The sequence below is a fragment of the Clupea harengus genome, chromosome 23, assembly GCF_900700415.2.
Source record: "Clupea harengus chromosome 23, Ch_v2.0.2, whole genome shotgun sequence".
Classification (NCBI taxonomy): domain Eukaryota; kingdom Metazoa; phylum Chordata; class Actinopteri; order Clupeiformes; family Clupeidae; genus Clupea; species Clupea harengus.
The window spans coordinates 22,707,360-22,730,317 of NC_045174.1; the positions used below are offsets into that span (position 1 = coordinate 22,707,360).

The following is a 22,958-nucleotide window of genomic DNA, read 5'->3' on the forward strand; positions in this document are numbered from 1 at the left end:
GCCCCCTGCTGTCCAGATCAACTGTGCAGTGCAGACATCTGATTTGATTCTTTGATGAAGAAAAACACCCAGCTATCGCATTCCACAGGCTATCCAGCGCAAGGCGTGGGAGAGGATGAACCCAGGTTAGGGTAATGGTAGGAATTATTTATGACCCAAGGGTATAGGGACACTTGTCGTGTGCACTCCCCAGCTATTCGCTCTGTAGTTTTCCGCTGTGTCAGAAAATGTAAGCCATCGAAACTATAAGAAAAGCTTTCATAGCATGACATTGGTAACACTTCCATCATACAGTGCATCAGTTGGCAAACTTTTTTTCAATTCTAACTATGGTGGTGTTGTTAAAAAGGCAAAGCTTTGGACCACCCCGCGGAAATGTAAAAATAAAAACAAGCTTTCACAGCGATATTATCGCCAACAATATTCAAGTCAAAGTCAAGTCAAGTCAAATTTATGTACAGAGCACATTGAAAAACAACTCACGTTGACCAAAGTGCTGTACAATTAAATCACAATAAAATATCAAAACAAATAGAAAACAGAAACAAAACAATAAGAACACAATAACATATCAAATAGAAAAACAGAAGCAAAACACTCAACTAAGCATCTATACAGAAATGATCAGGATCCAAATGCTAAAGAATAAAAGTGGGTTTTGAGCCTGGACTTGAAGGAGTCAATAGAGGGGGCTGATCTTATAGATCTTATATTGCCCAAAGACATGAGTTAACATGCAAGCAAACCTTTTATCAGCGCCAACTATGCTGTTGTTGCTGTGTGTAAGGTTTTTGTATGCTTTATCAGTAGTTAGATTGCTAGACAACAGTGTTGTTGGTGTTTTAACTATGGTGGTGGTGTTTGCAGGGCAAGGCTTTGGACTATGAGCTGGAAAATGTGCTAGCAAGCGTTGTAGCGCATTGTTGCTTTCCACGTTGCAACCGTCTTCTGAGCATGAGTACAGATGAAGTTACAGAATTACAAATGAAAATAGCTAAAGGAGGTTTTAATATTCCCATCCAGGAGGCATGCCCAACTCCTCCAGCAGCTCAGGGTGTTGCTCTTGAAGGTTTGTGATGAACACGCGCTTCCCTCTATCCCCACATGACTCCAGGACCTTAAACACACATCTCATCTTGTCCTCTTCAGTGCGTTCTGCGCTGATGTTTGCAAGACTTTCATTGTTGATGTGGCCTTGTGAGAGCAGCTTATCTGCTAACTGGTTCACGTTCTTCACCTTCTGAACAAGATCTGCCTGGTGCCTTCTGAGGAACTCAGCAGCTGATAGGTTGTCACTGCTCACGTGGGGATTGGTCGAGGAGCAATCGGTTCTCAAGATCTCTGCTTCCCAAACTGTCTGTTGGTCTGCAGAGCTGAGCAGCTCTATTTTAAAGTCAGCAGCCTCACCTATGCGAACCTCTGAGAAGTTAGGAGCAATTTGGCTGAATCTGAGGTCTAACTCTACTGGATAAATTCTGATGCATTCTGGAGTTGTGTGTAAACCATAGAACTCATTCTCATGCAGCGGTCTCACAGGCGGGGGCTTAGAGAGTCTGATGCCTCGGAAACCTTCCTCCAATTCCTGGTCCCTCAATAACTTTCTGGGATGGGGATGCGCTGGCAGGAGGTACATGCGGAAGGTGAGGGGGGAGGTGCTACTCCGATAGACCTGAACATCAGCATGGATCTTAATCTGCTTCTCCCTCTCCTCCTTCCCAGGAAGCAAGAGCGATATCAAAGAGTAAAAAAGTCCAAGAAGAGAAAAGGAGGGGTTCACCAGCCTGGCATGGAAGCGACTCAGCTCACACTTCTCCAAACACACTCCACTGTCCTGCTTATGCAGAACCATCACAGAATCCTTCAGAAAAGACTGACTACCTCCCAAACAGAGGAAATGTGGCAGGTGGATCTCCTGCAGCTCTCCTGAGATGAGCTTGATGTCCATTGAAGGGCCAGCTGGTCTGTACTGCATGTGAGGCAGCTCTCCAGCCAAGAGTTGCCAGTCTGTGAAGCGGTACTGCAGGATGACTTGACCAGCACACGACCAGCGCAGACCAGACTCTGAGCACTCATACCTCCCTGCAGGAGAGCTCAGGCTGTAAGTCAAATCGCTCTTCTCTGTGGAGACGTCAGGCTCCACCAGGACCCAGTGGCTGGAGTCAGGAACTTCAGTACAGGCTTCACAGCTCCTCTGTAGATCTTCACTGTGGTAATCCTCCCTTTGAGAGAGAGAGAGAGACACACACACACACACACACACACACACACACACACACACACACACACATCAGCTTGAACACAGATAAACCAGCATATCCACAAAGATACACACTAATGAGAAGGTTCTCCCTCTGAACAGGTCAAGGTGTTCTCTTCATGAGGAAACCTGATGTTTCATCAGTCGAGGGAAAGGGAAGCCAATGTTCACAAGATTCTCCCTCCATTTTATCCCGAATACAAACACACACACACACACACACACACACACACACAGTAAGACAGAGGAAAGTAATGGCTACATAGACTGGAGGCCATTGGAGGCCAGTATCACCTAGTGATGTGTGAGAAGTGACGGACCCAAACTAAATGTCATGTAAGCTAGCACAGTTGATTCACAAGTAATGATATTAGTGTTTGGAAGATTTTCAGTTTCCCTGCTTCCCTCACAGACTCACTGCCACGCCCCTTTCCCAGCCTGTTCATTTCCCCATTCTGTTTCACTCAGCTCCAATTAGCCCTGATCACCTGCCTATTAGGCCACACCCTGCCACCAACCTTATTAGCCACACCTGTGCCCACAGCCCCTTCCTTTCGCTCAGAGACACTGAGAACCTGGATGCTGCTGCATGTGCTCCTCCTGTGTGCGTTATCTGAGCCATGTAAGTGAATTGTAGCTTGTGCTTCAATGGACTGATCCTGATTCAGTTTAGAGATGAAAATTAACTGAAATGTGCCAGTGAATTGTTTGTTACCTTAACCTTGTTGCCTTAATTGTGGATGCTCCTAAGTTTATATGCTCACGTATTGCCTGTGAAGGCCGAGACCTTATGTTGTGCTTAATGATGTACAGTTACAGTTATTATTATGTGGCACATGGAATGATATATTGACTTATGTAGTGTAGCTTGAGTGCATTTTGAATGCAGTGGCATTGTTTGTATTATGGCATTGTTTGGAGCTGATTGTATTTCATTTATCCTTTCCTCCTAGGAACCACACACATGCTTGTACGTACACACACACACACACACACACACATCCATACAGTCCTACTCATATCCTCACTGGAACTCTAATAAATGACCCTTGTGAACTGTGAATCCTGATTGGACAGTGTGTTCTCACTGACACCCCCATTTGGTCTCAAGCCAGCCACCCTAAACTCTAAAACTCCTCTTCATGGTCCTTTGCTCACCGGAGTGCTGATAACCAATGGAGTCCAGTCATTCATTGCCTTCGCTACTTCAACCTGAGCGCCCACGCCGGCAAACCCAGCTTCCTGCTCGCTATGATGAGTTCATCCTGCAGTATGGCCAACAGCCACAAGCGCCCGCAGCAACAGCCCCTCTACTCTGCAGACATCTTTGGTGCTGGTCCTCATTATGAACCCCAACCCCAGTGTGACTCTGAGGAAGAGGAAGAACCCTTGCAGACACCTCGGGAGTCTATGGATGAGGAGGAGCCAGAGGATGCAGAACTGCCCGCAGATAACAGAAAAAAACAACAACAACCTCCCAGGGGGGTATTCGTCGTAGCTCGCTAAGCGGTTTAGCGAGCTAATTTTCAGGCTAAGATAAAAAACGCTCCTCTTTTTGGTTCGTGGAAGCAACTTTTGATAAATCACCATAGTTACATATCGATTAGCACTAACCTGCTCCAGGGCAGGCTAACTTAAGTGTAGCTGGATAAGCTTGCCACACCCCCGGAAAAAGGAGGGATCCCATTGACCAAGGACTGATATTAGATAGTTAATAAGATTAGCGGAGGGAGAGAGTTCTTTGCAATCGCCAAGATCAATTATTCTTGTATGAGCGCTACCGATTCAGCCGACAAGGAATCATTCATTTACAAGACCTTCTCGAGTCATTTATTGCAAACACCACAGTCGAACATTGACTGTCTTGCGCTTTTTTGCGAGTGGTACATTTTTGTAGTGTCGGTGATGCGGAGAACAAAGCACTCATAATTATATGAGCGTTATTAGTACACCATAGCATATCATTATTGTAGAAAATGATTAAGGTGGACTCATGATAAGAATAGAGAGAAATACAGACAATTTATTTTCACTGCTTCAATTTATTGCATTTGTTATTAATACATTTAGTCATTTAACAGACGCTTTTATTCAAAACGACTTACAAGAAAATGTAGAATTATATCGAGGAAGGAGCTGAGGGGATTTGAACTAGCAACCTTGTAGTTTCGAACCGGTAGAGAGAACCTCTGTACTAGTTGACACTTGCCGTCAGTTATTCATACATAGATATCACCCTATAAACATCCCAACACACCTTGCTCTCACAGCGGTGGCGGTGTTGAATTTTGCCATGATTATGGTCTTGTATTCTTCATAAGCGTTCATGTTCATCTCCTGCTGGCCAGCGGAGAAAAAAAGAGCAATTTTCTTTGAGTTTAGAACCATTATACCGCTAGAAAATCATTGTTTTGGTGATCGACCTTTCCTGCCTTTTGAAGTAGGACGTGCACGCGCAAATGCCCCGGTAAGTTTAGCCTGGTTGAAATTAACCACATGATTTGGATGCGGATCAGCCATTAACGAACCGATATTTGCTGTTCTCAATCAGCTCGCTAATCTTAACGGGCTAAAAGGCCAATTGATTAACTTAGCTTCAATCCTACGACGAACGTACCCCAGGTAGCTGTAAGTCTCATGTCTGGAGTAGACACTGACTGACTGGTCTAATAACTGGATAATAATAATAATAATAATAATAGTAATAATAATAATAGTAATAATAATGATAACATGTCTTTTTAAAGCAGGGCACTGAATGATTTTCACCAGCGGTTGCCTCCACTCCTCCTTTGACAGAAAACGGCACATGTGCTGTGCTTTAATTGTGGACCAGTCCATTTCAGGAGTCTATCAGTACATGACAGCATCCTCTTAATCACACCTTCTTGTGTCCAGGCTTTTCCTAACCAGTATTTTATCATGCTGAAAACTCATCCATTCGTTTTCTGTGAGTGTCTTTCATGTTCGTAAATGTCCGTTGTGTAACAGGCCGACAGATGTCACAGGATACGGGACTTGCCAGTGGTGTGTGTCCCAAACCTCATGACCTCATTCTCTCTCTGGGTTCCTCCTGAGGACTGTGTGTGTGTGTGTGTGTGTGTGTGTGTGTGTGTGTGTGTGTGTGTGTGTGTGTGTGTGTGTGTGTGTGTGCTGTTGTCCATCAGACTCACTTGGGAGTGTCCACAGAGAGCAGCTGTGCTCCTGGATCCTGCTGGGCTTGGTCTTGGTCATCTGAGGCTGCTGCTGCTGGACTCTCCTTTCTGAAGATACCTTGATCCACTCTAGAAGACAAACGATTATTAATGTGTTAACAGGTTAGGTTCTCCAGTGGGGATTCTTTAGTTAATGCTGAACACTCTCATCTCACACACACACACACACTACAGATAGCACACACAAAGGCACAAACACACACACACGCACACAGAAACAACCACTACAGATAACACACGCACACACAAATTTCGTTGTATGCGAATAAAATGACAAAGGCTTTTACAAAATGACAAAGCCTGATAAAGGCTTTTCTATTCTATGCTTTTCTACACACACGCACAAACAATCACTACAGATAATGCGCACACACACGCGCGCACGCACACAGTACTTGATCCATTAAAAGGTGCCCAACACAAACACAAACATTTGATGTTGGATCATTTGGTCAATAAAGTCTTTGGTCTTTATACATTTTGATAACTTAGATGAAGATCTGATCACATGCAGATTCTCAGGAATATCTAAGAGGTTCACATAATGTCTAGCACCACTTTACAAACACCATAGTTAATCTAACATAATAAACAAAACAACAGCTAACTGATAATTCACAAAAATATCTCACCTGATCACAGAATTAATATAAAGAACACAAATCTTCACAAAATCCCTCTCTGACGAAAAACAGAGTTAAACAAGGGGAGGAAAACAAACGGCACCCAATATCTCCTCCAGAGACTAATAACAGCAAATAGCACCCAACCTCCTTATGTCCTCCAAAAACTAATAATATATTATGGGAACTTAAGTGATAACCACTCTGCTTGCAGGCCTACAGCCAACTAAGACGAGAAAGAGTTAGCATCAACTAGACAGGCTACACGCTCTCACACACACACACACACACACACACACACACACACACACGCGCTCCCTCACACACAAACACGCTCACACACATGCTCTCACACACAGCAGAAGAGAGAACAAGAAGCGCAGGAGAATGAAACCAACGGAACAACAACGCTTTTCATGAGTTATCTTAATAAAATAAAAACCAATTACAGAGTGCCACACAACAGTGATATTTAAACACACAACCTCATGCATACCATGACACACACACACACACCTCATCACGGGTATCCCACACATATTCATTCATTCCTCATATTCAAACACACACACCCACACATACATACAGTATACAAAGGGGTGCTACGCACATACCCTTCACTCAGCACCAAAGAGTGACATATAAACACACTGTGTTGACCCACACAAACACACTCCTCCTAACATACACACACACTCCTCCTAACACACACACACACATCAAGGGGTGCTACGCACATACCCCTTACTCAGCACCAAACAGGGAGACATAAAACACACACACACACACACACACACACACTCACACACACACACACACACACACACAGACTCTGTTGCATCTATCATAGCACTCCAAACATTTGTGCCCGATACACACACACACACCCCTTCCTCCACATCATCCTTCAATCATCACAGGGGGCCACTGAAACACACAAACACCCATTAAAAGGGAGCTCCCCCTAACACACACACACAGTGACACTTAAACACACACACACTCACACCATAGTACACCCATCCTTACGTGCCCCCCCTCACACATCACTGTGTGCCCCCCCACCCACACACAGATATCTTGTTGTGTGTTAACACTCACACTAGTGTCTCCAGCTTGCAGTGGGGACTCTTGAGGAGGTCTGAGAGATGCTGAATTCCTGCATCATGAAGATCATCATTGCCACTCAGGTTCAGCGTCTTCAAACTGCAGGGGGTTGATCTGGCAGCTGATGCTAAAGCAGCACAGCTCTTCTCTGTGAGGAAACAACGCCTCAGCCTGGGAGAAACATAATGACACGTGTGATTATTACACTCACATACCTTTACCTATACCAACACCAACCCACACACTTACCGTACTTCAGCCATCACAGAGTGCCAATCAAACACACACACAAACACAGGCATACACACACTCACCGTGACTCACTCTTCACAGGATGTCATATGCGTACACTCACTGGGTGCCCCATACACACACACACACACACTCACTGTCTCACACACACAGACTCTTACAAACACACACTCACATAGACACACTCTCTCTCATAAGTTCTCACACACGCTCTCACACACACACACACACACACTATCACACACACTCTCACACTCACACACACTCATACTCACACTCTCAAACAAACACACACACTCACATATACAGACTCTCTCTCACACACACACACGCTCTCACACCTTCATTCAGTCATTGAGAGATAGACAAACACTCATGCACACACACCAACACACACCAGGGGGTGCTAGACACATACCCCACCCCCCCCCCCCCACCCCCCCACACACACGTACAATAATTGACCCATCACAGAGAGCCACACAAACACCAGTCATCACAGGTATCACACACATATTCATTCATTCATTCATTCATTCATCACACACACACACACACACAAACACACCACATATACACACACTGTGTAATCCACATGTCCACATGTCCACATGTGACATAAACCAACCCATACACTTACCATATTTGAGCCAACACAGAGTGCCAATCAAACACAGGCATACACACACTCTCCGTGACTCAATCATCACAGGATGTCATATGAGTACACTCGCTGGGTGCCCCACACACACACACACACACACCTTTATGTCATTATCTTTCATTCACTCAGTCACTGAGAGATACACAAACACCCATTAAAGGGTGCTCCCCCCTAACACACACACACAGTGTACTACACATTTCACAAGGTGCCACACACACACACACACACACACACACACACACCTTTATGTCATCATCCTTCACTCAGTCACTGCTGAGAGATACACAAACACCCATTAAAGGGTGCTCCCCCTAACAAACACACACACACACACACACACACTGAACTATAAATTTCACAAGGTGCCACACACACACACACACTTACACACATAAACACATCACCAATGAAGGACCCCCCCCTTTAAATTACACACCATACTTATCCTATTACAGGGTCCCATGAAAACACACACACACTGTAGTTCACTCATTCCTATCTGCCCCCCTCACACACCCCACATTTCAGTCATCACAGGGATACACTCACACACACACACTTTAGTTTGCGCATCATTATGTCCCCCCCCCACCTGCCTCATCAAACACCCCATTCAGAGGTCTGCTGTTGTGTGTAAACACTCACCCCTTACACATGCCCCCCCCCCCCCCCCCCCCACACACACACACACACAAACACACACCATAGTACACACTAGTGATGGGCATTCGATTAAATTGTCTTAATCGATCGTCGGGAGAATTAACGATCGATTTTCGATTAATCATTAATATTTTTATATTAAAATTCACTATTTATAGGCTATATTAAAATGCAGTGAAAATAGAAAAAAACACAGCGTGTTTCCTCATTGAGATCTTTATTACAAGATGAACAACTCTTGTGGCAGTTAAACTTACAAGATGGACAACTCTTGTGGCAGTTAAACGGGATCCGTTCAATGGTTACACTTGAAAATATGCGCTGCTGTACTCTTAAGCAGCGGAGCCGACAGCTAGAAGCCGGTGCTCATAAACACAACTTTTTTTTTCTCTCTAATTTATTAATCTCACATTTTGAAATTCATTCATCTAGATTCATCGTGATTAAAAGTTTGTTTTCTTCTCAAGACTAAATCTTATAAATTAACGAGTAATCACTTCAGACAGCGTGTATTTTAGACACTGTTGTTCAATTGTATTTTTTTCGTGCTCTCTCGCCGTCATACAAGGAATATATGCGAGACACAATGGTGCCCCTCGTCGGTAAATCGTAAGAATTGTCCCCTGAAGCAATTCTAATCACCTCAGTCAGCCCACCGTCTTCAACTATGTTGATGGGCCGACAGTCACCGGCAACCTAAACTGCTACAGCGTTGGTAACCTTTTCACGGACTGGTCTAGTTAATTTCCTAGAGAAGTCGTGGAGTGTGGGTTGGCGACCATCTAACCTGGGACTGCTTTCTGTCGGGTGCTTTGCATTAAGGTGATAACTTAAAGACGAGCTGCTTCTGTAATAGCTACATTCAGCTTGACAAATGCTACATACAACTTTAGTTTTGTCGATTGTTCTGTCATTTGCCTCTTAAACAGAAACTTTCCGCCCAACAATCCCTCAGCTCTCTCTATCTTCAACTACCGTCTCGGTCTCTTCTATCTAACTGACTTGCAGACACGCGGCAGTTTCGTGCCATGGGTCAACGCGCACCGGAAGTAAACAAAGTTGCGTTAACTGCGTTCAAATATTGTATTGCATTAATCTCGGCCACAATAATCTCATAGAATAACGTGTTAACTTTGACAGCCCTAAAATAAATAAATTACACGCACACTACGCAACAGAACATGCATTAGTTTTAATCGATGAAAAAATAATTTCATCGAGGAAATTCTTAATGATCAATTAATCGATCGTCGATTAATTATGCCCATCCCTAGTACACACATCCTTACATTCCCCCCTCACCCCTCATTGTGTGCCCCCCCCCCCACACACAGATCTCTTGTTGTGTGTTAACACTCACACTAGTGTCTCCAGCTTGCAGTGGGGACTCTTGAGGAGGTCTGAGAGATGCTGAATTCCTGCATCACGAAGAGGATTCCAACTCAGGTTCAGCGTCTTCAAACTGCAGAGGGTTGATCTGACAGCTGATGCTAAAGCAGCACAGCTCTTCTCTGTGAGGGAACAACCCTTCAGCCTGGGGGAAACATAATGACACGTGTGATTATTACACTCACATACCTTTACCTATACCAACACCAACCCACACACTTACCGTACTTGAGCCATCACAGAGTGCCAATCACACACACACACACACACACACACACAAACACACCTTACTCCAGTGACTCAGCACCCCAGAGTGACACACAAACGCGCTTTCTCTTTTTCTCATACACACACACACACAAACACACAATCACACACATACAATACTGGACCCATTACAGACAGCAACACACACACACACACACATATACACAGACAGACACACACTAACCACTCATCAAAGATATCACACACATGCTCTCTAGCTCTCACACACACACACTCTCTCTTCCTCATGCTCTCACACACACACACACACACACACACACACACACACACACTAACTCTGTCACTGTCACTCTACCTCTCTCAGTAGTTTACTTACTCAGCTGATGTGGATGCTGTGACCACTGGCACCAGCCTCTCAAGAACTTCATCTGGACTGAGTAGTTCAGTCAGATCTTTCTCTGGTGTCTTTATGTACTTCTGCAGATCAAACTCATCCAGGTGCTCTTCTGAAATCTCAAACTTAAACCTACCAGTCCTCCACTCTCCTTGTGAGAGCATGACTACAGACAGAGTTCCTGAGCTCCTGTCAATGACCTCCACTACAGCATGGTGATTCAACTCATTCAGACAGTAGAACAGGTTAACCATTCTGTCTAAAGTATTATAAAATCTGATCTCCGCCTCATCTCTGATCTTCTCCTTGACGTACTGGACTGTTTGCTCTGAGCTCTGTGATTGGCTTCTTGTCTGTGGCAGTAGGTGCCTTAGGAGATTCTGATTGGACTCCAGAGAGAGGCCAAGAAGGAAGCGGAGGAAAAGGTCCAGGTGTCCATTCTCACTCTGTAAGGCCAGATCCACTGCAGTCGTGTGTAGGTCATGAAGTGTTGAAGCTCTGAACAAAGCAGAGAGCTGAGAGGTTTGCTGTTGGTCAGGTATGCTTCTCTCTGTGTTGCTGAAGCAGAGAAACACATATAAAGCTGCAAAAAACTCCTGAATGCTCAGATGCACAAAGCTGAAGACCTTCCCCTGGTACAGCCCAGCCTCCTCTCTGAAGATCTGAGAACACACTCCTGAGTACACTGAAGCTTCTGTGACATCTATGCCACACTCTCTCAGGTCTTCCTCATAGAAGATCAGATTGCCCTCCTCAAGCTGTTGGAAAGCCAGTTTCCCCAGCTTGAAAATAATCTCTTCATCTGTCTCTTTTCTCCCTGTGTACTTGTGCTTTTTCATGCTTGTCTGAATGATCAGGAAGTGTGTGTACATTTGAGTTAGAGTCTTTGGCATTTGTAAACTCCCCGATTCATCTGAAGTTCTCTCTACAACAGTGGCGATAATCCAGCAGAAGACTGGAATGTGGCACATGATGTAGAGGCTCCTGGATGACTTCAGGTGTGTGATGGTTCTGTTAGCCAAATTCTCATCACTGATTCTCTTCCCAAAGTACTCCTCTTTCTGTTGGTTGTTGAATCCTCTTATTTCAGTCACCTGGTCCACACACTCAGGAGGGATCAGATGAGCTGCTGCTGGTCGGGTGGTGATCCAGAGGCGAGCAGAGGGAAGCAGATTCCCCTTGATGAGGTTTGTCAGCAGCACGTCCACTGAGGCTGGCTCTGTCACATCACAACACCTTGGTTTGGAGTGGAAATCTAGAGGAAGTCGACACTCATCCAGACCATCAAAGATAAACATTACTCTGTTCTCTAAACAGCTGAAGATTCCTTGATTTTTTATTTCTGGGTTAAAGTGTTGAAGAAGCTCCACCAGACTGATTTCCTTCTCCTTCATCAGGTTCAGCTCTCGGAAAGGAAGAGGAAATATGAAGTAGACATCCTGATTGGCTTTTCCTTCAGCCCAGTCGATGATGAACTTCTGCACAGAGACTGTTTTTCCAATGCCAGCCACTCCCTTTGTCAGCACTGTTCTGATGTGTTCGTCTTGTCCATATAAGGGTTTAAAGATGTCACTGCATTTGATATGTAGGTCCTCAATAGCTTCTCTCCAGGATTTTCTCTCTATCTGTCTGACCTCATGTTCATTATTGACCCCTCCTCTTCCCCCCTCTGTGATGTAGAGCTCTGTGTAGATCTCATGGAGGAGTCTGATGTCTCCCTGATGTGGAACTCCCTCAACCAGATGCTGAAATTTCCTCTTCAGAGTGGATCTGAGTTTCTCATGGACCTCTGCCTCTTCTGGTGCCCATCTAGATCAATGACAGAATCACACAACGCTTACAGATGAACATCACCACAGGACACCTTTAAGGAATAATGTCAACAAAATATCATCACAATATCCCTACAAGATACAGAATGTCTATCTGTTGTAATATATTAGCTTCACATCTATTAGAAAGGACTAAAGCTCATGTCACCATAATGTAGTAATTTTCTCTCATAAAACACACTGAACAGACACAGTGGGGTTTTTCGATCACAATGTGAATATGCAGGGTGGTTCTAGACTGTAATAGACACTGACAGACATGGAGGGTTAGTTTGCAGGTGACTGACAAACAATTACATTTATTTCACTCATATACTCATCGTTAGGACACAGTATGGTTCCTTCACATGAACGAAATCAATCACATCATAACTAATACTATAGCAACAATCAATGCTCAGTTCAGAAGAGCTCATATACTCATTGTTACAACACAGTAGGGTTCCTTCACAGGAACAAAATAAATCACATCATAACTAGTACTAAAGCAACAATGAATGCTCAGTTCAGAAGAGCCACTAGGGAAAATACATATAACAGCGTAAAGAGGGTTCTAGAATGTTACTGACATAAACAGAATCAAAGGCGGTTTGAAGAGGATTTTGGTGACTGCCTGACAGAATGTCATCCATGATCTCACCTGTGTTCTTCAGCAGAGTGCCTCTCTGTCTCTTCTGTCCTCTTGGACTGTGTGTCTGATGCTCCCTGCTGGACGCTGTTAACACAACATAACCCTAAAGTGAGTATTCTCACACCTCCCTCAGAGAGACTATTCTGGTGACTACACCCACACACACACAAACAATACAAAATACATATACAAAATGCATAAATACAGCTGTCAGGAGGGAATAGACCCCACTGGGGCTGCTTCGGACTAGCAACCTGTAGCAGCAGCATCTGTGTCTGATAGAGCCAAGTAGATGCACCCAACTAAGAACAGAAGAACAAACCGAAACAATAACCCTAGAGTCAGCGAGGGCAGGGGTGGAAGATGACTCACAGGCAGACCACATGGCTTTGGACTTTGGCATGGCTTTGACTACGAGAAAGGGGATGCACACCTTTACGGCCATTTTGGGGAATAAGGAGAAAGCTCTTCATGTTGGCAGGCATCATGCAGCTGGTGAACAGCAAAGAAAAACCAAGCAGACTAAGAAGGAAACATGTAATGGGCAGAACCCAAAGGTTAGATAGCCAGGGTCCTCTGAAGTAAAGGAATAGAATTGCATCAATGTTAAAGTGTTTTAATCAGTAAGGGAAAAATGGTGGAAGAGAGGTTTTATATTGATGGTGAGGTGATTCCTTCTCTTGTGGAAAAACCAGTGGAGAGTTTAGGCAGGTGGTACAATTCCACACTGAGTGACCGAGGACAGGTTTCAGACCATAGAAAATTCATAGTTAAGGCTAGCAGTATTACTGATAAGACCTTCTTGACTGGTAAACTGAATATGTGATGCTCGCAGTTTGGACTTTTGTCATGCGTAAGCTGGCCTTTGACTGTATGAAGTTGCTATTTCAGAGCTGGAGAAATTTGCCAAAGTCATGAATAAGGCAGTTAGGAAATGGCTAAGGGTACCGTAGGATTGGAGATTGCTGGCTGATGTCAGAAGGCAACCTCAACATCAAGGTGTCCATCGGGATCAACATGTATGCTTGATCTAAGCAGCAATTCTCAAGCTGGTCAAACAGCTGATGAGGTAGTGGGTCACTGGGGTTAACTGGTTGTTTTTGGCACATACTGCTTTCCAAACTAAATGATTTACCGACCTGTCAGAGTCACATGTAGACACGCCCCCTTCAGAGGCTCCGCTCCTCTTCTTCTTCACATCTGGTTCATCAGAGTCCATCACGTCTGTAAACACACACACACACACACACACACACACACACACACACACACACACACACACACACACACACACACACACAAACAAATAAATTAATAAAAGGAGCCCTGGCTCTGAAATCGGAAACAGACGTGGCTCGGACCGAGACATACACAATTACAGCCAATCAACACGTTGCTTCAGGAGCATGAAAGGGAGGGGTGTAACTTGATTGGCTGTTGAGCTCAAATATCAACAACACGTTGCCAGAGCCGCAAACACACCTTTGATTAAGAAGTGTGAATTATTTGTGTTAAATACACATCATTGATTTGCTGTATACAAAACTTTTAAAAGTTAATTTATTGTTAAAATATTCATATACGCAGTGATCAAGCCCTTAATTGGGGCACAACTCATTGACGAAAAATTAGGTTAACATTAGCATTAATCAAAGGCATTAGCCCACAGACTCAAACCTGCTTGTATTAAAGCCAATTAGAGCAAGTAAATTAAAGTTTTGTACAGTTGTGGCTACCCCAAGTCCCGGAGGTCAGTTTCCCTAAGATAATTCTGAGAGCTGCTATACATTTCATTAGAAGGAAATGCAGCAAATCTTCGCAGATGATGTAATAATAAATGCAGAACAAGGGCTACTATATTGAATTTACTGGAAATACATCAATTTTTCATTGTTTTGGATGGATGTTTGTTGGAATGAAACACTTTCATATGCATGCAGTCACAGTATCATCTGTATTTTTTAAACCTTTACCTCCTTATCGTAAATACAGCTTTGTTTCCTTATAATTAAATTCACTTGAATGTGCATGATATTGATGGATCTGAATTAAACAATTTAGATGTAGATTGGAGATGTCCAAATATTCAAATATTTGTAAGATTTCCATGATTTCAAAACCTTTTCAAAATATCATTCTCTTCTTTTTTTACCCTACATCTGATAGGAGGGGTGTTGCTTCTCACTAATATTTGCTTGTGCTGTCGTTTTCTGTTCAGTTGTATTTGATTTCTGAGGGGTAGACACCTAACATTATTAATATAATACACCAGAGCAGAAAAGACTATAACTGCTGCAGGCGCACCAGATTCATGCCCATACTAACTATTTGTATATTCGATAACCCATTTTGAAGGCAATAAAGAAACAGCTTCATCCACCCTGAGTGTCCCAGTAACTTCCCTAGCAACCCAAACACAACTCAGGTTACACATGCACTACAACCCCCCCACCCCCGAATAGTAATGGGGGGGAAATCAGACATTACTGGGATTTTGTGTAACGACTGCCAGGCAAAGGACTGTTGGACACTGCGGTGCTTTTTTAAGAATGTGTGCATAGAATGAGTAGGCTAATTAGCATTCCGAAACGAATCAAGTCAAATCAAGTCCAGTCTAATTTATTTATAAAGCACATTTAAAAACAACTCACGTTAACCAAAATGCTGACAAGATTAATACCTACAATCTTCCTAATGGTACACATCAGCACATTAGACTATACATCAGCACTCTATGGCCGCGTTCACACTTGACTTCTTTTTTAGAAAAAAGCGCTGCCTTCAGCGCTGCCTTCAGCGCTTTTTGAGCGCCTTTTGGGCGCTTCAGAATTCATGGATACCACTGTGTTTAAGCGCCGCCATATTTGTGTCCGACACAGACACATTACGGTCACAACCCACAGAAAGTTAAAAAACCATCCTGAGTGTCCCAGTAATTTCCATAGCAACCCAAACACAAGGCAGGTTACACATGCACTACAACCCCCCCCCCCCCCCCCCCCCCCCATATGCTCTCTAAACTGTTTTAATCTACTCTCCACCCGCACATTCATTTTCAAACTCATATTTTTTTATGTTCTTATATCTGCTCATTTGTAAAGCTTTTAATTACAAATGTGTATAAATGATGCTATATTATATTAGGGCTGAACGATTAATTGCATTTGCGATTTAATCGCAATATGATAAAACGCGATTTTCTAACTGCAACGTTCGCGATGGTACATGAGTAAATGTGGTACATTTTGAACACAGTGTTTAAAAAGTGCATGCCTTGTGTTTATTCTTACAATGACTTTGTTTAAATTACTTAAATGCACAGTGGCAAAGCCACGGATTGGTTGTTCTTGATTCTTTAATGAACAGTTAAATAAAAATGTAAAATGTGGGAAATAACATTTTACACTAAATGTATCTAATATTGTGTTGGTCATATTTAAATCATTCATTACGATTTGTTGGGAAAAAAATGAGGATAACATTTTTTTTAAAAATCGCAATCGCAATATTGGAGGGGAAAAAAAAAATCGCAATTAGATTATTTTCCCAAATCGTTCAGCCCTATATTATATATACTATATAAATAAACTTGCCTTGTCTTGTCTTCTGGTGCTCGTGGCATAAACATGGTTATGAAAGGCTTCCAATGATGGCTTATGTTCCTGTGATTAAATCCTGTTAAACAGGTTTCAGCTAATGCGGATGTAGCGATGTGAACAAGGGCAACAGATTCAGAACGGGAAATTTGAAGATCTTGTCAGATAGTCAAAACTGACCAACTGCCAAACCTGAAGGCCCAATCCAAACATCAATGATTGGGCTCTAGTGTCTCCTAGCCTACGTTACACCTTATTTATTATGACATTTAGTATTGTTTTTAAACATGTTCTTGGCTTCAACAAATACTCCAAGATTTTATATATACATATTTCTCAAAACTCCGTAAATAAATGCCAAGAACATGAATGCCATAAATCTCATATTGCTTCTTATGTTTGCATGTAATTTCACAAAACGCTTCAATTTAGCAGAAGACTATATCTGTTACATTCAACCTTATATTCACTAGAATTTCATCGTATTTCATCCTTGCTCATTCTCTCATTTAATGCGGTGGTATTACACACCGCAGCGGCATGCCTACGTCTAGCTTTGTAAACTCATAGGCTACTGAAGGCAGTTCCTGACAGAGTCCTTGGCTTAACCGAAATAGCCGAGTTTTGTGATTACACTTCACCAACCTTGCTGGGTTGAACTTCTTTGCCCACCCGATGATGTTTGTATCCGTGTGGAGATTAAATGTTCATATAAGCAGTGATCAAGACCTTAATTGGAGCACAACTCATTGACGAAATATTAGGTTAACATTAGCATTAATCAAAGGCATTAGCCCACAGAGACTCAGTGAGGTGCAAACCTGCTTGTATTAAAGACAATTAGAGCAAGTCAAGTAAAGTTTCTAATTGATTTTGAACAGCAGTAGTAAAATAAGCCAACTGGGGACTTTCAAAGCAGCAATCCATATCAAATGCATGTCAAAGTGAACATCTGGTCTGAACACTGATCACTGAACAGAGGAAAACTCAGTTTAATCAACAATAAATCTTTATTCTTTTTGTTGTTGTTGTTGTTGTTGTTGGGGTGTTTGTTGTCGCTACTAATTCCCCAATACATGCTTGAAAAGGGAGGGTTAAGGGCTATATTGGTTGGTTGCAATCTGCAAAATCATCACTAAATCCTACACACACAATGCACCTTTAAGATATTTTGGGATGTCGTCCCCCCCCCCCCCCCCACACACACACACAAACACACACACACTATATGCTCTTTAAACAGTTTGAATGCACATTCATTTTCAAACTCATATTGTTTTATATCTGCTCATTTTCAAAGCACTTTTAATTACAAATGTGAATAAGTTATGCTATATTACATATTATATATAAATAAACTTGCCTTGTCTTGCCTTCTGGTGCTCATGACTCATTAAATTAACATTGTTATGAAAGGCTTCCAAAAGATGGCTTACTCTAAATAAATCCTGTTGAAACCTGTTCATGATCATGTCCAGTCAACACTGAAATCTAGCTAAACCTGTCGGCCCAATCCAAACATCAAGGAGGGGCTTCTAGTGTCTTGCAGCCAACATTCCTATTTATTATGACATTTATTTCTTTTGTATATATGTAATTTCACAAAACGCTGACATTTAGCAGAAGAATATATCTGTTACACTCATCCTTATGTTCACTAAACCGGTCGCAAAACCACAGAATGTAACTCACAGGCACTGCTTCACACCCTATCAGTGCACAGCCACCACCTTCACACATTTAGTTGTTTTTTTTTTAATCAGAATGAGACAAACTTACTTTTTAGACTATTGTGGGCATGAACAATATCATTCAAGATAACACACTTTTCTTGGAACGGAAAATATCTTATGCAATTTCATTCTTGTTCATTCTCTCACTTAATGCGGCGGTATTACGCAACGCAGTGGTAGGCCTGACAGACTCCTTCACTTAAATGCTATTTTTCTCCTGAGCAGAAACAAATAAAAAACAGTAGCCTTCTACTACCGTCTTCCAACCAAACCAACTGTGTGCTTTTTAAAATAAATAAAAGGTAGGGAAACGGTCATAGGAAAGCCTACGCCCTAGTTGTCGGTTGCATGCGTTTCCTTCTTACCCGAAAATAGTCGAGGTTTGTGATTACACTACACCGACTCTGCCGGGTCGAACTTCTTTGTCCACCTGATGATGTTTGTATCCGTGTGGACATGCCCGCTGATGTCTCTCAGTGAGCCTCACCAACTGCTTCACCAAAGCGCGCGTCGAGTGAACGGAGAGAGGCCATGACGTGAGCCGCACACACCAAGTTCCGCGTTGTGCGAGAGGAAGGTGAGTTCGATAGGAAGGGCGGAGTTGCAGCCCTGATGAGGAAAGGCTTTATCTGCTCTGTAACATTGGATAAAAGCGTCATAGTGTAATACTAGGCTAAATGATGGGAAGGGGGCTAACTAAGCCAACTGTTATGGCGACCAATTTTGTTGAGAGTGGAGCTGCAAAACTACTTATTAAAAGTGTAGCCTATTATATAGATGAATAGGAATACTTGTCCATCACTCGCTCCAGGCGTCAGTTCGGTTGGAAAAGTGCTGGGGGACATTTATGGGACTTTACATGGGCCATCCTGACTATCACTGCATATTGCTTTCTGCCTCTGCTATTACAAAGAGCGAAGCCCGAATACTAATGGGGGGAAAATCAGACGTTACTGGGATTTTGTGTCACGGCTGTCAGGCAAAGGACTGTTGGACACTACGGTGCTTTTTTTTTTATGTGTGTATATAATGAGTAGTTTAGTTAGCATTCCGAAACGAGTCAAATCAAGTCCAGTCTTATTTATGTATAAAGCACATTTAAAAGTGCTGATAAGATTAATATCTACAAACTTCCTATTGGTACATGTCAGCACATTAGGATCAGCAATCTATATACAAATATTCATAATACAATTTAAAATAATCAGTACCTTCAATATAAAATTAAACAATACATGCACGAAAAGATCCTAGCGAACTTTACAGCTAATCAATGTGTCTATACAGAGCCTCGTAGTCGGGTGAAAAATATAAAACAACTTTCTGCCCATTGATAAGACTGTACCAAAACCATCACAATACATACTAACATGCAAAGTACATGTAACACGCCGAAGTTTTCAACATACATTACATTTTCTAATTTGAAAGTGTATGAATTGTGAGGGGCATTTTGTACAGTACCCGCAGACAAGCATACCACTTACGTCTGGGTATTGCAACACTACATGAATATAACCTGCAGACCTGCGGTACACCACATCTCCAAAGGTGGCTTAAAAAACACCAACGCTGACTAAACCTGCTCAATTAGGGCGAAACTCATATTACTGTCAAACTAAATGTTCAACTCCGTTATATTTGCAGTGATTTCAAACTAAAATGTGAAAATATGCTAAAACAAGTGGTATACAACTTTGGTGGTCAGCGGATATAACTCTGCAGTGAAAAATACTAGTTTCCCGAGTCGTGCTAGTGTCAAGTGAGAAACAGAGACTGATGTTATAATTAGCATGCACCTCTGATGTCCGATGGCGTGGGTTTGAGTCCAGTGCGGGACTGTGTACAATAATAATATTAGGGCCTACTATGCACATATTATTCATCATAAAATCGCATAGCGAGTAACACATTAAAACACTCGTGCATACTTTGCCAAGTTTATGTCCATGCAGTGGCGGCGCCAGAGATTTTTTTCTGCAGGTGCTATGGGGGTGCTCGGCGTTTTACCGAGGGTGCTATGAAATTAGGGTGATAGCATATGCGTCACATGGTTCTCTACTACAACACCTCCCCACCATATCGTCATATCTGTTTACATGTTTGCTCTCTGAAGCGTCTTTGTGGTCCATGAAAAGCGCCATACAAATCGATCGTATTATTATTATCATTAGGCTGCTTCCGACGGACGCGCACATAGCCGTGTTCCTCTGCGACGGTCACTGACAAAATGCATGCAGCATGTTATAGATTCCGCAATCCCAAATACTTCACTTACTTCAATGGGGGTTAAAGTTGGCGCCAGATGACCACCAGGTCACCACTACCAGGTCTGACAAATTAAACTAAACATAAATAGTTCAATACATTCTAAACTAAAGAGGGCTATAATGAACTAAAACAGTCAAAGAGTCAGAAATGCTTTCAAAAAGTATATATTATTTCAGGTCACAATCAATAAAAACATAGAAGCTTATGTATACCTGGCGAGCACAGACAGACTGCTCGTCCTAGGCTAGAATCTCTGATTTTTTAAGGCGGATCCAGAAAAATCCCAAAACCGCATTTTACAGCATTCATCAGTCACACATCTAACAAGACCGTTCCACCTTAAATCTTAAACGGTGTAAAGATGCAGGCCCCTTTTAAAAGTGAATGAAACAAAACAGTAGGCACTCAAAACCACAATAATCAGAGCTAGATCATTGTATCATTGTACAATACAACTCTTAAAGAACAGGCAAAAATGCAAAAAAAAAACTATGCTGGAAAAGCAAAATCTGGGCAAGCCAGCAGACCAGGTGTAGCATGGCTAGCACCCTCAGTAGAGGTGTAGGGTGGACAGTGGCGTAACGTAGTAACGACGGGCCCAGGTGCAAGATATTATGACGGGCCCCCCTAGTGAACGCAAAAAAAAAAATCGTAGCGTTCCCTACTTCCACAACCGCGTCTAAAAAAAACGTTAATCAAAGGTGTTTGTTATCGATATAAATAGTGTTTAATTAATCAACCTTACATATTTCAGAAGTGATTGGTGTGTACACAATGAACTAAGTCTTGTTTGACTCTCAGCAGGAACATTTCTTACCGTAACAATTGTTAACTGTTGCATGGTTGCTGACACACCACTGAGGGCAGAAACAGCGATTCTGATCCCAGCTGAACTGCTGCACTGCTGACTCCGTGGGCTGGCGACTAGTTGACGGCAATTCAAAAGCCAAAATAATCTAATTTAGGCAGCTTTGCCGCCTTCTCCTCCTGTTCTTTTTTCTCTTGCCCTTTTCTACTTCCACTCTTGTGCTTAAAAGGCATTGTTACGAGTAAAGTTGTGCTGTGCAGTGCTCATTGAGCTAGGTTATCAGACCTAGGTTATCAGAATTGGTTTAACTATAGCGTATTGTATTGTCACATGATCAAATAGAGACTTGACATTGGACAACAACATACATATTACCCAGCAATTATCATTGCTAATCACAAAAATACCAAAGAAATAAGAACGTATTCATTTAATTGAATAGTGTTTTGATAGTTTCTATAGTGTATGTAGGATAAGCATATGATTTTGTTATAAATTGCTACTTTTTCCCAAAAAATAATCACAACCATGACTGAGATAAGTTTGCCCTTTCAGGTGTATATATAGCATTTGACACTGCTGCAGGTCTAATAATAGCGCGCATTTCAACATAAGCAGACCCGAGACAATCTGTCGCTGTACAGGGATCGAGGGTGGGCCCGCTAGGCCCGTTAATTTACGCGTGTGTATCTTTGGGCTCGGCTACGGGCCCCGTCACCTCACGGGCCCAGGTGCAGCCGCACCTGCTGCACCCCCTATAGCTACGCTCCTGAGGGTGGATCTCTTTGACCACGACGTTCCTCTTCTTCTAAATCAGATTCAGATATACCTTGCATTTCTTCTTCTTCTTCAACGTCACATGATTCTTCTACTCGCTGAATTTTGGGTATCAAAAACCGATCCATTATTGTGAATTTGTTGATACTACCGCTTGACTTTGACTTTGACAGTGCACTAGCTCTCTTTCACCTTCAATCGCCAGGACACGTCAACGTTCACGCATGCGACGTGTCTGTGTCGTGCTACGTGAACAATATGTTCATTTCAATCTGTTATTATTTTCTTTTGTGATTGAAATATTATTATCACACAATAAATTAAATTAAGAATGCAGAATTAAATTAAATACTAATAATAAATAAACCATTATTTTCTTGGGGGGGGGGGGGGGGGGGTGCTATGGGGGTGCTATGGCTAATCCAGGGGGAGCTATAGCACCCCCTAGCCCCCCCCCTGGCGCCACCCCTGTGTTCACGGATGATGGCCAAACATTTAGTCCTGCGCACTTTTCA

The 22,958-nt window shown here is 42.6% G+C and overlaps 1 protein-coding gene across 1 annotated transcript; it reads right to left on the minus strand.

Annotated features, from left to right (window-relative positions):
- Nucleotides 1-788: 788 nt before the first annotated feature.
- Nucleotides 789-12,997, minus strand: LOC116218835 (protein NLRC3-like). The gene is made up of 4 exons (XM_042703186.1): nt 12,993-12,997; nt 10,778-12,604; nt 5,431-5,541; nt 789-2,219 (listed from the first exon to the last, which is right to left on the minus strand). Exons 1-4 carry the CDS (start codon nt 12,995-12,997, stop codon nt 1,007-1,009), a joined length of 3,156 nt encoding a protein of 1,051 aa, XP_042559120.1. The 3' UTR covers nt 789-1,006.
- Between the last annotated feature and the right edge of the window lie 9,961 nt (nt 12,998-22,958).

Excerpts from the sequence above, each read along its gene's own strand:
- LOC116218835 (XM_042703186.1), bottom strand. Across the intron at positions 5,542-10,777 it reads ACAGCATCCACATCAGCTGA|AGTGGATCAAGGTATCTTCA; the intron begins GTAAGTAAACTA and ends TTTGTCTTCTAG. Across the intron at positions 2,220-5,430 it reads CTCTCTGTGGACACTCCCAA|GGAGGATTACCACAGTGAAG; the intron begins GTGAGTCTGATG and ends TCTCTCTCAAAG.